The sequence below is a fragment of the Apis laboriosa genome, unplaced genomic scaffold, assembly GCF_014066325.1.
Source record: "Apis laboriosa isolate Shangri-la unplaced genomic scaffold, ASM1406632v1 scaffold42_cov153, whole genome shotgun sequence".
In the NCBI taxonomy this organism is placed as follows: domain Eukaryota; kingdom Metazoa; phylum Arthropoda; class Insecta; order Hymenoptera; family Apidae; genus Apis; species Apis laboriosa.
In genome coordinates this window covers 1866385-1879989 of record NW_025223257.1, presented here as the reverse complement: position 1 = coordinate 1879989, position 13605 = coordinate 1866385, and the positions used below count along the sequence as shown (strand labels likewise).

At 37.4% G+C, this 13605-nt stretch overlaps 1 protein-coding gene and 1 long non-coding RNA gene across 3 annotated transcripts in view; one reads left to right on the top strand and one right to left on the bottom strand.

Annotated features, from left to right (window-relative positions):
* LOC122716111 overlaps nucleotides 1-13605 on the top strand; it is an 80566-nt gene that overhangs the window by 1096 nt on the left and 65865 nt on the right. The gene's annotated exons all lie outside the window — the stretch shown is intronic.
* Nucleotides 2956-13605, bottom strand: part of LOC122716110 — a 121957-nt gene continuing 111307 nt past the window's right edge. For both annotated transcript variants that reach the window (XM_043938870.1, XM_043938871.1), the window contains 2 exons: nucleotides 5701-5970; nucleotides 2956-4028 (listed from right to left, as the gene is read on the bottom strand). In XM_043938870.1, the coding sequence (XP_043794805.1) occupies nucleotides 3912-4028; nucleotides 5701-5970 (387 nt within the window). In that variant the 3' untranslated portion in view covers nucleotides 2956-3911. The remainder of the gene's footprint in view (nucleotides 4029-5700; nucleotides 5971-13605) is intronic.

Here is a 13605-nt window from a genome sequence, read left to right as displayed (position 1 = left end):
TTAGAATCTCGCGTATCAAATCAAATTTTCCTTAGATACAAATTCTTGGACAACGTATCAGCAATTTCCTTCCCTTTCTTTCCTTCTTCCTTCCCCTTCTTAAATGAAACTTTTAAAAAGCCGTGGAATCATCTTAGGAGGTTGAGGAAATTTAGGAATTTAGGATTGTAATAAATGAAACGACGTTGATTTATATTTTATCGTGTTTTAATAGTAGTCATATTCAAGATCATTGCAAGAATCATTCTTCTCGACTTGATTACGCCTTAGATTATTATAAAACGATTAGAAGCCACGTATTATTTTCCCTTCTTTTTTTTTTTTTTTTTTTTCGAATCGTTACACTCCTTGCTTTACGGGTTTACGCGTTTCTCTCGATTACTCGGAAAAGAAGATTAATTAATTGCGCTTTTACTTTCGTCGATGAGAGAAAGCCAATTCGACGCGACGATCGCGCAAAACGAACGACCTAGATATCGATTGGCTGATTGATATTCAATCGGAAGAGAGGCAAAAATGCGAGGTCTCTCAAGTAACAAGAACAGTATGAAGGAAATAGAACGGATTTTAATAATTTTTAAATGCAATTATTTTAACATCTCGCGATATAGATAACAGGTTGTTCGTTAAAAACGTTTCATTTCGTAATTATCAAAGATCAAACATCATCGATTTTTCTCTTCTTTATCTACGCGTACGTAATGTTGAAATGAAAATGAAACGCGAAAATAAAATCGTCGTAAATTCTATTCTATTCTATTGAACAATATCAAACAATTTACAATGCAATTTGATGAAAACTTTGACAAAAAATGGCAGCGATAAAAAAGTTCGCAATCCTTCAGAAACTTGGCGGAATCATGATCAGTAAAATGTGACAGGCTTTCGTCCCTGTTTCGACAGCTTGTCTCGTTGTAAAAAGAGAGCAATCGTGAAACTTTTCCATTTCAACTTGCACACGTTTACAGTAACGTAATAAAAGACGTGAAGGTATAGACTCGTCGTTGGAAGTGTATAAAACTCGATCAGAATCTCTGAAGTTTGCGAGAATACTATTACGAATGCATTAAGTTATTCCACGCGTAATTCACTTTATTTCGATATATATTTTTTAATTGGAAATAAATTAACGAAAATTTTATCTCGTTAATTTTATCAAATTTCTTCCGTTTCTCTTGTTATAAAATTTCTGTCGTGAATATAATTTCGACCGCATTAAATTCAACAGAGAAAATTCATTATTTATGGAATAACTTGATGACTTGATCTTTTTTGTTTCCCTTTTATTCGATCGATTTTTATCTCATCGAAGATTCGACAACGCGCCTTGTTATTTTTTTTTTTTTCTTTTTTTTATTCTTTCTGTAAAAAGGGAAGCACGATGTATTTAATTTATAGATTTAAAGGATCGTTCGATAAGACTTATGTGAATATTCAGCCCTATCACCGTATTTTTTAAATCGTATTATAATCTATCGGATAATTTAAGAAGAGATTTCGATAGCGAACCACTAAGCTTACGAGCGTCGCGCGATTAAACTTTAGTTTGGCACTTGCATTCATGAACTTGATTTATTTTTCTTTCATTTGTTCTATTTATTTTTTTATTTTTTTTTCTTTTTTACGCGGATTTCGACATACCGTAATCACACCTTCATCCCGTTTCTTTTCATTTTTTTTCCTTTTTTTTTTTTNTTTTTTTTTTTTTTTTTTTTTTAACTATAATCACTCGAGGAAATATCCAACTCACTTTTATACTCTCTTACATATATTCATTCTCACTTTTTTAATCTCTTTCAACCGGTCCACAATTCTACGTAACTCAGGCCTAGCTTCGTTTATCGTTACGTCGTTTTATAGTCACGATTCGTGTGGATCACACATCGACTGTCGCGAATATCTTTTTCTTTTCTCTCGTTTTTTTTCTTTCTAAATTTTCTCAAATGTAAATTTATATTTTGACGAAATCTCGTCAGAAATCCAATTTTTTTTTCTATACTACTTTATTCACGTACGATTCGTAGGAATTTTAATAACGTTTTCGACATTAGGGAAGGCAGGCAGAAGAAATAGTAATAAACGTTATAGTTGAAGAAATTTCGAAACGTCATTAAAATTAACGATGCTCTCATCGGCGAGAATTAGAAACGGCAGTCGACGTGTTTAACATTTAACAAAAAGGATTATATAAAAACTTAATCGGACATAAATATTCGATTTATACGTATTGATCTTGCACGTATAAATTCTACGTATTGCGCTCATTTATATATTTTATGTATATATATATATATATTTTTTCGTTTTCATTAATTTTTTTTTCTCAATTCTTTTCAACTATTCCCTGGTTTTTTCTTTTTTTTTTTCTTTTTTTTTTTTTTGCTTTTCCTTATTTTGGTTTAATTCGTCGAGCTCATAAACGTTCAACAACGTATCCTACTATACTTAATCGAATTAATATAATAATAAAACGTGTAGTAAATATAATATATATAATTCTTATATATCGTGTACGTCGACAAACCATTGAAGTTTTTACCTAATTAACATCTTAATCGTGTTACATCTTCCGACTAGATCGATCATATTGTTATTATAATTATTATTATTATTATTATTAGGGTTATCGTTTATTAAATGTTAATTATTATTATTATTATTATCGCTAATTACATTAGAAATTTGGCGCATTTATTTTATTTTATTTTATTTTATTTTATTTTTTTCATTTGGCATTTGTTCATTTTCGCATCGATAAATAAATTCGTCCAATTTGAGCCAGACGAGCGTATTGTAATTATATTTTTTTCGTTTTTCGATACACCATTCATTATATTATTTTATTTCTTTTTCTTTTCGCGTTTTCTCGAAATTTAATGTCGCGTTGAATTTTTCTCTCGTATCAATGATAATATACATATATATATATTTATATATATATATATATAGAAATATTTAATAATGAAAACGTGAAACGATGAGCTTTTTTTTCTGTTTTAATCTTCCTTTTTTTCCCTTTTTTTTTTTATTTCGTTATCTCGATAATTTTAATTAATTTCGTAACCAGTGCGATTACCGGCAGATTGTTGTACATACAGGGAGCATTTTGTACATAAATATTCCTAGGTACGTAAGCTTGCGTTTTTTTTTTTTTTTTCGTTTCATACAAAAAGAGAAGAAACAATCGGAGCAGTGACTTATTCCGTTACAATGTATTGTCCACAAATTATATATTTTATTCTTTCGTTTAATTATCGTTAATGTTAACCGGTGATCCATCGAGGAGAGAACGATGAATTGTACGAACGAACGAATTCTTTACCATTCATTCCTATTCCAAAAATAGAAAGTTCGCGTTTACGTTATAATATTATTGGCAAACGAAATTCTCACTCAAATGATTTTACCATTGAAATCAATACAAAATTTTACACGCTTTTTCGACACAATGTTATCGATTTCATCGATTCTTATTCACATATCGCCCCGTCGTATCAATCATCCTTTAACAAACTTTAACAAACTTTAACGAACGCAATTACAAAAACTTTGGAAGAAGGGTTCGCGTTTGAGAAGCGCGTTGAAGAATCGTTTGAGAAGGAGAAATATATCAAGACCTTTGTGCAGATTTTCGGTGCAGCGAAAAAATTTCGATTGTTTCGATTTGTTCGAGTTCCATATATCCGTGAAATGATATTCGGTAAAATGAACCGGTGAATTGTTGTCTCGATTCACACACGATCTTCTTCTTTACGGAGTTACGGAGTTTATACGGAGATCAAAGTGCACGCCTCGAATATCCCACACTTCGTCCTGGATTCAAGGTTCCTCGACACCTCGATGACTTCCGGTTCATCAGGTGGCGGTGCAGGAGTGACACCCAATCGTGCTCGAAACGAGATATTCGCCTGCTACTGTATGGAACACGTCAATGGATGTGTCAAAGCATGGTCCAGTAGAATAGGTGTCCCCGCAGCCAATTCCGTCCTCGCGTCGCCGAAATCGTCATCGCAGTCGAAATAATTACTCTGGAAAGAAGACGAACGAACGTTAATCAACGTCACGCGATGCAATAATAATAATAATTTTCCTCTTATTGATTCATTTTACCAACGTTTAAAAATAGGAAAATAATATGAAATACGGACGAGAAATTTGCAATTGGAAATTTTGGCATGGAATAAATTTGAGACGGGATAATCGATAATTAATTCGACATAATTATTTTTTGAAGTTTCGATCAAGCTCATAGTTGCAACATTTTAACGTTGAAAATTTTTCGATGAATTGACATCTTGAATCCCTTTGACGATTAATTTCCGAGATCAAAGCTTTTTGACATTCAATTTCTCGGATCAAAGTTTTTTTCATCATCGAACCTCTAATGTCAAAGCTTTTTTGTTATCGGCCTCTCAAGGTCGGAGCTATTAAACACCCCCACCCCCGACAGATACGAAGACCATTTCTCTCGGCCGTCCATTAAAAGGTCGAAGGTTCGAGGTTCGAAAGTCGGGGCAAAGGAAAATGTTAACCTTGGGAATTCTATGTCAGCCTTGGAAAGCCACCCCTGTGATGTGAAAATCCCGTGACCGTAAACGAGAGCGAGAACGGCCGCTTTTGTCAGAAACGAGGGATACACGAGTGAATTGAAAACCAAAAAGTCTCATTTAACAAGTTTCCGTGTATATCGTTTCGTGGAAAGGAAGGGAGAGATTTTCTATTCTCGTCGTTGGAACGCCTCCATCCTAGACGATTGTTCCATACGCGCGAACTCGAGTCGCCGAAAAATCTGTTACTCGATAAAATTTTTAATTAAATTCCGACGATCGTCGACCGAGTCGAGTTTCATCCCCACGCCCACCATTGGCCCCATTGGAACGCCAGCTGATCCGCGGCCAAAAACTAGGGCAAAGAAATATTTACGCGCTTGGCCGAGAAAATGGGCAATCAATGGAAACCGCCCCGCCATAATTGGTATACAGGGGGTTAGACAATTATTCCCGAAATCGAGACAATATCCCTTTAATTTCCAAGATTATTCTCGCCGATTCGAGCTAATTACACGAGACCGTGAATAGATGCAATTACGCCGCTCTATCTTAATCGCGATTACAAAAGGGAAACTGAATTTCTATTTGAAATTTCCCTCCTCGCTCCAAGGATTCATTCGCGCCTTGCGAACCAACCATCTTCCGTGAATAATCCAGAAAACAACTTTTTTATTAACCGCGGGATATTTCATCATATGCGAATTGGTTTTGACGAATGATTTTTTTTTTTAAAGAAAAGTAAAACGTAAAAAAGGATTTTCGAAATTTTTTATAATTTACATATTCGGTATTATGTATTATTTGTATACGTGATCATTTTGAATTTTGATTAATTTTTTCGTTATAATATGTTAAAAATATATTGAAGAAACAGAAACCAGGAATTCGCAACAAGATTTTTATCAACTTTTTTATTAATCGCGGGATATTTCATCATATGCGAATTGGTTTTGACGAATGATTTTTTTTTTAAAAAAAAGTAAAACGTAAAAAAAGGATTTTCGAAATTTTTTATAATTTGCATATTCGGTATTATGTATTATCGATACACGTAATCATTTTGAATTTTGATTAATTTTTTCGCTACAATATCGAATACGTTAAAAATATATCGAAGAACGAAACGAGGGATTCGTGACAAGAGTTTTACCTGGCAATCGATGCATCGACAGCTATCGGTCAACGAACAGGTAAGACCGAGGATCTCGGCGGCTTCTTTGTACAGCTCCGCGCTCGATTTCCGTTGCCTTGGAGGTGTCGCGGGCGCGCTCACTGTACCCGATAGTCTTCTACCTCTCTTCAGCCTCGAAGAGGACTCTCGAGACAAGGAGGAGGTCGACGTCGATCCTCTCCGCCGATTGTCACTGGTAAGTAACGCTCGACCCGCCGGCGAGGCGAACAATTGCAACATGTCCATGTCCTGAAACCAGATGTTAATCCTTACCCTCGAATTTAATTAATTTCCATTTCATATTATTTACACACAACAAAGATTTCATCTCTCGTTAATTTCGCGTTTATTTTACGTAGCTCGCGCGCTACGTCAAATACTCTTATTATATAATAACGTTCGCGGTGAAAAATCTTGATCCTCGATTTCGAAGATCAATCAAAAATTAATTTTCTCCCGAACGTAAGATTAATTCAATTAATATTCGGTTATTTTGATCCGGGATGTTAAAAATAATTCAATAATTCGGGGGAGGGGGAGCAAATTCGTTATTATTCCCCGTTCAAATTCCTCAAATTATCGTTTTAATCGGCCCGCCATCGTCCCGTTTAATTACAAGCTTTATCAAAATATTCGCGCGAGATATTAAATTATTATCGTGCGGACGCGTCTACAAAGAGTCGCTTCAACAAACAACCCCTCCGAAGGGGTTGATTGGCTTTTGTTAAGGGTGTCGGTGGTTGTTTTTTGCGCGTCTGCATCGTTGATACTCGCTGGTCCGGAGTAGTACTCGCCTCCCTCCCGGAAAGGGCATTATTCTCTTAACGAGGTAAGACGCACGGGCGAGTGCTCTTGTCTCGTTCGTTTCCTCGTATCGGCGACGGAAGCCTTCTCCTCTTTGAGACTTTTTCACCGCGAGCACGCCCAAGGCGAAAAAAAAAAAAAAAAGAAAAAGGATTTTTCTAACGATGCGACGATGTGCAGCATCCAAATGTCCGTGCACCCTTTCTTCCTACCACCGACAGAAAAGAAAAGGAATTCTTTATTCTTTGGTGCATTGTCAAAGGAGAGCGAGACGAGAGTATTCTCCATTTCCTCTTTTAATCCTTTGACACGTCGGATGTTTCGGGGCGATTAATGTTAGATAAAAAATAGAGTAACTTTTACTCTCTCTCTCTCTCTCTCTCTCTCTCTCTCTTTTACTTCATTTTTTCGTGCGTCACGATAAATTAATTTCGCGAGAGATTCGTGAAATTGTTATTTGCAAAAAAGAGAATTTGCGAAATCTTTAAAGAGAATTAATTTAAATAGAACGATTGATGTCGTTGGTGAAAAATCAAGTTCGATTTGGGCGTAGATACAAAAACTTACGACTCGTTTAAAAGAGGGAGGGGGGGGGGGGAAGAAAAAGAAAGGAAAGAGAGAAAAAAATAAAAACTTGGTTTTGAAACTGAAAGTAGAAAGGTTGGTTCAAGAATGGGTAACTTAATCCTCGACTCCTCCTGTTCACTCCGTTAATTAGCAAGCCTCAAAAGGGTGCTCGCGTAATTCTTTGCCCTAATTTGCATAATACCATAACAAGCAACCACGGATTTTACCATGGAAATTAGAAATTACAGCCACTTTAAACCGTTCTGCCCGCTTGATGAAAGGGATCTGTGTGATTTTCCGCGCCAACGAAAATATTGAACTCCAAGAACCGCACCTTCACGAGCGCGCTTTAAACCAAGCCCTGTACAAGCGTTTTAAAACAAGCCTTGTCCGAAAACTTCTCCTCTGTTTCCCTCTTGATCGACGCGGTTGATGATCGAATTTTACGTAGGAGGGAGGGTGGCTCGCTTAATTATCGGATCATTAAAAAACCCAGCCTCCTGGGGTTAATTCACCCCACGGGACAAACGCGTCTATTAAAAAGAGCGAGAACTATTTCGCTGGAAGAAAATAATTGGAACTGGATGCCCGACTTACGTGCGAAGGAACTCGTGAAGATTTTCACACGCGTCGTGATAATTTGACGTTGATAAGCGACAAAATCCGGCGACACGATGAAAAATATTTTCCACCGAGGTGGCTGGTTACGTGGCGGGGTACGCTCGTTTTATCTCAGAGATATTTCCTTCTCTGAAAAAATTCAGACGGAATTAGCGAGGAGGATGAGACGAGTTTACAGGATTACAGAATCAGAATTATCGGAAATCTTCTTTTTCGCTAAGAGTTTAAAATTCGCGTACCCAATTCGACCATCGTGGTTTTATTAATTTGGCAACGATAAATCGATCGTTAAACTAGCACGTCGCGCGAAAAAAGTAAATTTTCTATAATAAGGGGAGAGGGAGGAGGGAAGGAGGAGGCTGCTGAATATTGAAAAGGGCGATAATGAAATTGTTAGAAAATCGTGAATCATCTGGACGTTCCCGTAACTTCTTTACCAAGTTTAAACTTGGAAAATGCGTCGTAAAAGCATGGTCGGAACGTTTTTAAGAACGTTTAGAGAAGATTGTGCGAGTAGTTAAGAGTGCATCGATCGTGCAATTTAAATCTGACTTGATTTTGTATAAAATACATTTAAAGAAGAAGAAAATATTTGTATCAAAGTGGAAAAAAAGGAACAAGAAAACGAAAACGCGTAAACAAATTTTTGCATTTCTTTCTATCGACGTACAAAATATCGGATAAGCACGTTTTCATAAATCACGGTTCATAAAACACGGTTCTTCGGAATCAAGATTCTCGACGACGAAAAGAACGTGACAAATCCCTGTGCAAAAAAAAGAGGAAGAAAGAAAATAATCATAATACCATTTGTATTATGATTATATATATATACATATAATTATTCAAATGCAAATTCATCTCGGCGTTACATCATTATTAAATCCGATATTTGCGATAATTTCGAAGTGAAACCTTTTCGCGCAATTATTTTATCGCGATGATGTTTGCGTACGTTATCGAGGCCGGGTCGCGAAATCTCAGCGGAATCGTGCAATCGGAGAAAGCATGGAAAATACACGTGGGTTAAAAGCCTTTTTGCCCCGGGGCCCCAAGCTTTCCAACTATTATTAACCATAAACGTTCAGTGAAAGGGGAGAGGATGCGCTTTTAAAGCACCGTGGTTCACCGGCACGGAATCTTCGCTGAAAACGATTCCGCTGTTCCACCAGAAAGAGTTTTAATGCGTTCCCCGCTATTTGCTCTCCACCAAAGAATCGTAAAAATGATTCGACTCGATCCGCCTCTCGGTTAAGAAGTTTTTCTGTATATAATCTCTCGCCGCTTGAACGTTGGACAAACGTTAACAAACGTTTCGATTTCGTTGGATTGGAGAGAAATTGAGAAAAATCGAGATCCGTATTTAATTTCGCGTTTACTTTGTACTTGTTTATATGCATGTGCATACGCATGGTATACATATAAACGCGCATAACTCGATTATAATTCCGCGATTGACGGAAGATCGATCAAGCTCTATCTATCACAGACTTGTACTTGTCACCTATAGGAATGTCGAAGAGTCTTTTTATCCTTGGCGAGGAGATATTATAAAAAATTGGAAGTTTTCGATAGATCTGTAACGATATTTGATCGTGATTCCGCAATTGACAGGAAATCAATCATAAAGGTTTATCATGGTAGATTTATCCCTTGTCGTTTCTCTTGTCAATCGCGTGAAATGTATAATAAAAAACGTTTTATCCTTCACGCGAGAGAATTGAACAAAAAAAAAAAAAAANAAAAAAAAAAAAAAAAGAAAGAAAGAAAAAAATTCGAGATTCAAATGTTGTACGATCAGCATTGAAACGTATCCATGAATCGCGATTAATGTCTTGTTGATCACTCGTCGAATTACGAAGAGTAATCGAAAAGATTCAAAGTTTCGATGTTTCCATCTTTTGTTTTATACATTTTCATTCGCGAGAAGAGAATACGTCTTTGCACTTGCACACAGGGATAAATCTTGATTAAATGATTTTTTCCAGAGTTGGGGCAAACTTTGACTCGAGGCTGCTCGTATTTGAAATGATTCCGGAAGTTTCTCTTCATCAGGGTGGAAAGAATTCTTCTCTTTGGTCCGCGGTGCAAAGAGTTAATATTTGGCCGGCTGGTCAAAGTTTAAGTCGTTCCGGGAGACTAACTCACGGCAGATTTAAGTTTCGTGAACGGTGTTGGGGGAGTAGATTAGAACGGAACCCGTTGAAAATACGACGGAAGGGAGGAATATGAATGCAAAACTGACAGTTTTATTTGTCACCGCGTCAGGGATACCGAAACTTTCGAAACTGGCGAAAATATTCTGGCAACGTTTCGTCGTTCCAACTCCCTTTGAGAAATCTTAAATATTCTTAAGATTAAATTTTCCTTCCTTCGAACATCAATCCCTATTCATACCTATCGAATCATTTCTTAAACATTTATAACGCGGAATTACGTACGTATTCTCTCTTTCTCAATTCACCTAACGTCGAAATCTTCGCGTCGACTCGCAGAGGAAAAGATTTTCGTATCCCAGTAGTGACGTTTGTCGAATAAGAAAGAAAAGAAAAAAATCAGCGTAAAATATCAGAAGATTGTTTCATGGTCCGAACGGACCCTTTCCCCCATTCGAGCAATTGGCCGAATCTTTATTTCCACCGCGGCTAAAGAAGCCCCCGGAGGAAACGTCGTCCCCAGAATCCACGGACAAAAGAGTGAGCGAGTGGACAGAAAATGGCAAAGGAATCAAATGCCGGGAGATAACAAGGAGAAAGCTGATTCGATGTGCCCGGGCCAGTGTCCACTATATTCCACCGGGAAACGTATCCACGTCTCTCGTATTTCGTTCCTTACTCGCGCCAACTTTCTCCTGCAATCCTTCGCCACTGATAAATAGCTCGGCCGAGAAGGGCGAGTTAACAGCGGCTACGATCCTTTTTCCACGGAAATTCCTTCCATCTGCGATATACGCGTTTCGAATCGATCGAGAACACCTTGAAATTCACGAGTCACGTTTGATGGAAATTTCGTGTTCACGCGGAAAATCAGATATTCCCCGATTGAAAGCTATAACGTTACCGTTTCAATCAAGCGGAAGGATCGAGTTACGTGACGTTTAACCGCCATTATGGATCGAATTTTTTCTCGAATAGTTTCCTCTCTCCACTTTTTTTTTTTCATTCCATTCCAACCGATGGAAGAAAGGAAAGTTGCACGTTTTAAGCTTCGATCGATTAGGTAATCGAACCGATTTCCTTCGTTGCTGATATTTCCTTCCTTCAGGTGGAAATAAGAGGTTTTTAACGATAGACGTTGCGACCCGGGTCGCAGGATCGCGAAATCTATCGTTTCTATAACGGTTACCCAACTGTGCTAAGATGTTTATCAACACGCCTATCCCGGAATGAATTTACTTCCGCCAAGTTTCCAGGCTGCTGCTCTCCGAAAGTTTCTCCGTACGCCGGTGCACACTGTCAATAGGGTTCCGTGTTTGCGAAAGCCCATCGGTAAATATTTCCATCAATCCCCACTCTGTCGATCCTTTTATTCGTTTCTTTTTATTCGGATCGAGAAAAAAGTTTCTTGGAAACTTTCTAACGGGGGTAGATTTGTACAGGGTGATGCATTCGTTCGACGTTTTCATTTTGTTTCTCGTTATATATATAATTATCGCGTATCTTGCTCGTCGAGTTCTTCATTTCTTCGATGTAATTCACTTATCACTGCAGATTTTTACACATTTAAAGCGTACGCGTCAGTGAGATCTATCCAACTATTGTGCCATGAAAAAAAAAAAAATGTAAACGAGTAAAAGAGTTTTCTTTTGCGCGTTAACGTTCGAGTATCGTCAACAATATGCACAGTTGTTTTGGATTTCATTGTGTTTTTCACTGTTTCACATTTGTTTTTTCTATCAATATATAAAAAATTCCATATATGCCATCATTTTTCTTTGATTTAACATTAGTTAAATCATCCAAAATTTGAAGACTATGAATTTTTACGAATAATTCTATAAAGATTATGCAGTATGCAGAACGTAAGCTGCCAATCAACGAATGTGGTCACACATTTATAAATATCACACAAGAACAAAAATAATTTTACCAACCTTTCGACGTTTTCAATTTTCCTTTCAACTCTCCCCTTCCTTTCAACTCTGTTCCCATTGCAAGTGAAATATTTTTCACGCATCGGACCAACTCCGGAATAAATTTATTTACGGTGCGTGAAATACAAACGCAATCCGGATTAAACGACATGGCAAACACTTTATGCTACAAGCTAATTAACGCGAATACGACTGATTGATCGATTCAATACGGAACGGCGAGATGCCGGAAATTCAATGTCTATGTCACCACGGCGGGATCGAGATCCCACCCCCTCCGAGATTCCTGCAAATTACATTCAGTCTTGTGTACACGGTACACGAAACATCGTGTACACCTATCCGTATACACGGATAACCCAATACACACGCAAACAGGCGAGCTTCCACGGTTCCGTACTTAAAGTCCACGATTTACTTACACGTACGCTGCCTTAGTTAGGAATATTCTATCTCTACCGTTTCGAGAAATATGAATAATGATATTTCATCGTATCTTGTTAGCAATAAATTGGAATATTTCAATCTCTACAAAGTTTGTACGTGGATTGGAATTTCCTATTTTAATTGATGACGACGAATTGATCGCAACGTCAAATGAATCTTTCCAATAAATGGAGACGCACGTTTTCTATTTTTCTATTTTTTTATTTTTCGCTGTTTTACAAGTACGCTTTTCGTGCGCTTGTCAAAATTCGATATATTAGGTATCATCGAGCTTTAAATAAAAGATAGAAGATTCCTCGAGTTAATATTCGCGGTATTGAGCCTCATTATTCAAATATTATTCGAATAAATTTTCCACTCGTGTCGCAACAAATATAAATTAAAAAAAAATATTTCATCGAAATGAGCGACGAAAAGAACGATAGAACGAAGGCAACGAGAGGAGAAGAAACGAGAGGAATATTTTTCTTCTCCCTTTCGTCCCCTCATCTTCCACAATTTTGTCAGAAAAAGAGACAATGCCACGATAACAGGTCATCTCTACCCTAATTTCGACCGCGCGTGCCTCCTAATAAAGATCTTCCCTCGATTCTTCACCTTAATTGCTATCCACTACCACGATTCTCTCTTCTTCTCGATGCCATCTTCAAGTTCCGAGCAATCTCGAAGTGTTTCGCGTTGTCGCCAGGAAATTATTTCAATCTGAAGTCACGGGTCTCTGATAACAGATTCGAAGAATGAAATCGAACGAAACAAGGCCACATTCGACACACACGGATATCTTTTTTAACTCTCATTTACGCACACGAGAGAACCACCACTCGATCCACATCGTTAATTCAACTTGTTAACCTAGCCTCCCCTCCACTCCCCAACCCCTCGCGTCGAGGGAAACCGAAATCGACTGGCGCTAACGAGCAGGCTTCATTTGTTCGACGACTAATTAACTTAATTCATAAACCCGGCCGTGTTTCGCTCCGAGGATTTCGGTATTTTTCTGTAACCCGGCAGATGTTGCGGATAATTGAGTGGCCTGTTTCGTTCGATGGACAATGATATGCGCACACCGTGCACGATTTAACAGGTGATTAATCTCGAATGGTAAAATGGATCGCGCGTTGGATGGAACGAAACTGCGAGCGTGAAACTGACACGTGTATTTTTTTTTCTTTTCTTTCTTTTTTTTTTTTTTTATGCAATTATCCGCATAGGAAGATCGGATTAACTAACATGGCCGGTTCAATTATAGTTAATTTACTCGATGGGAATGACGTGTGTCACGCATCATCGGATTTCTTATTTTATTTTGTCGAGAGAATTTTTTTTTCTTTTTTTTTTTTTTTTTTTTTTTT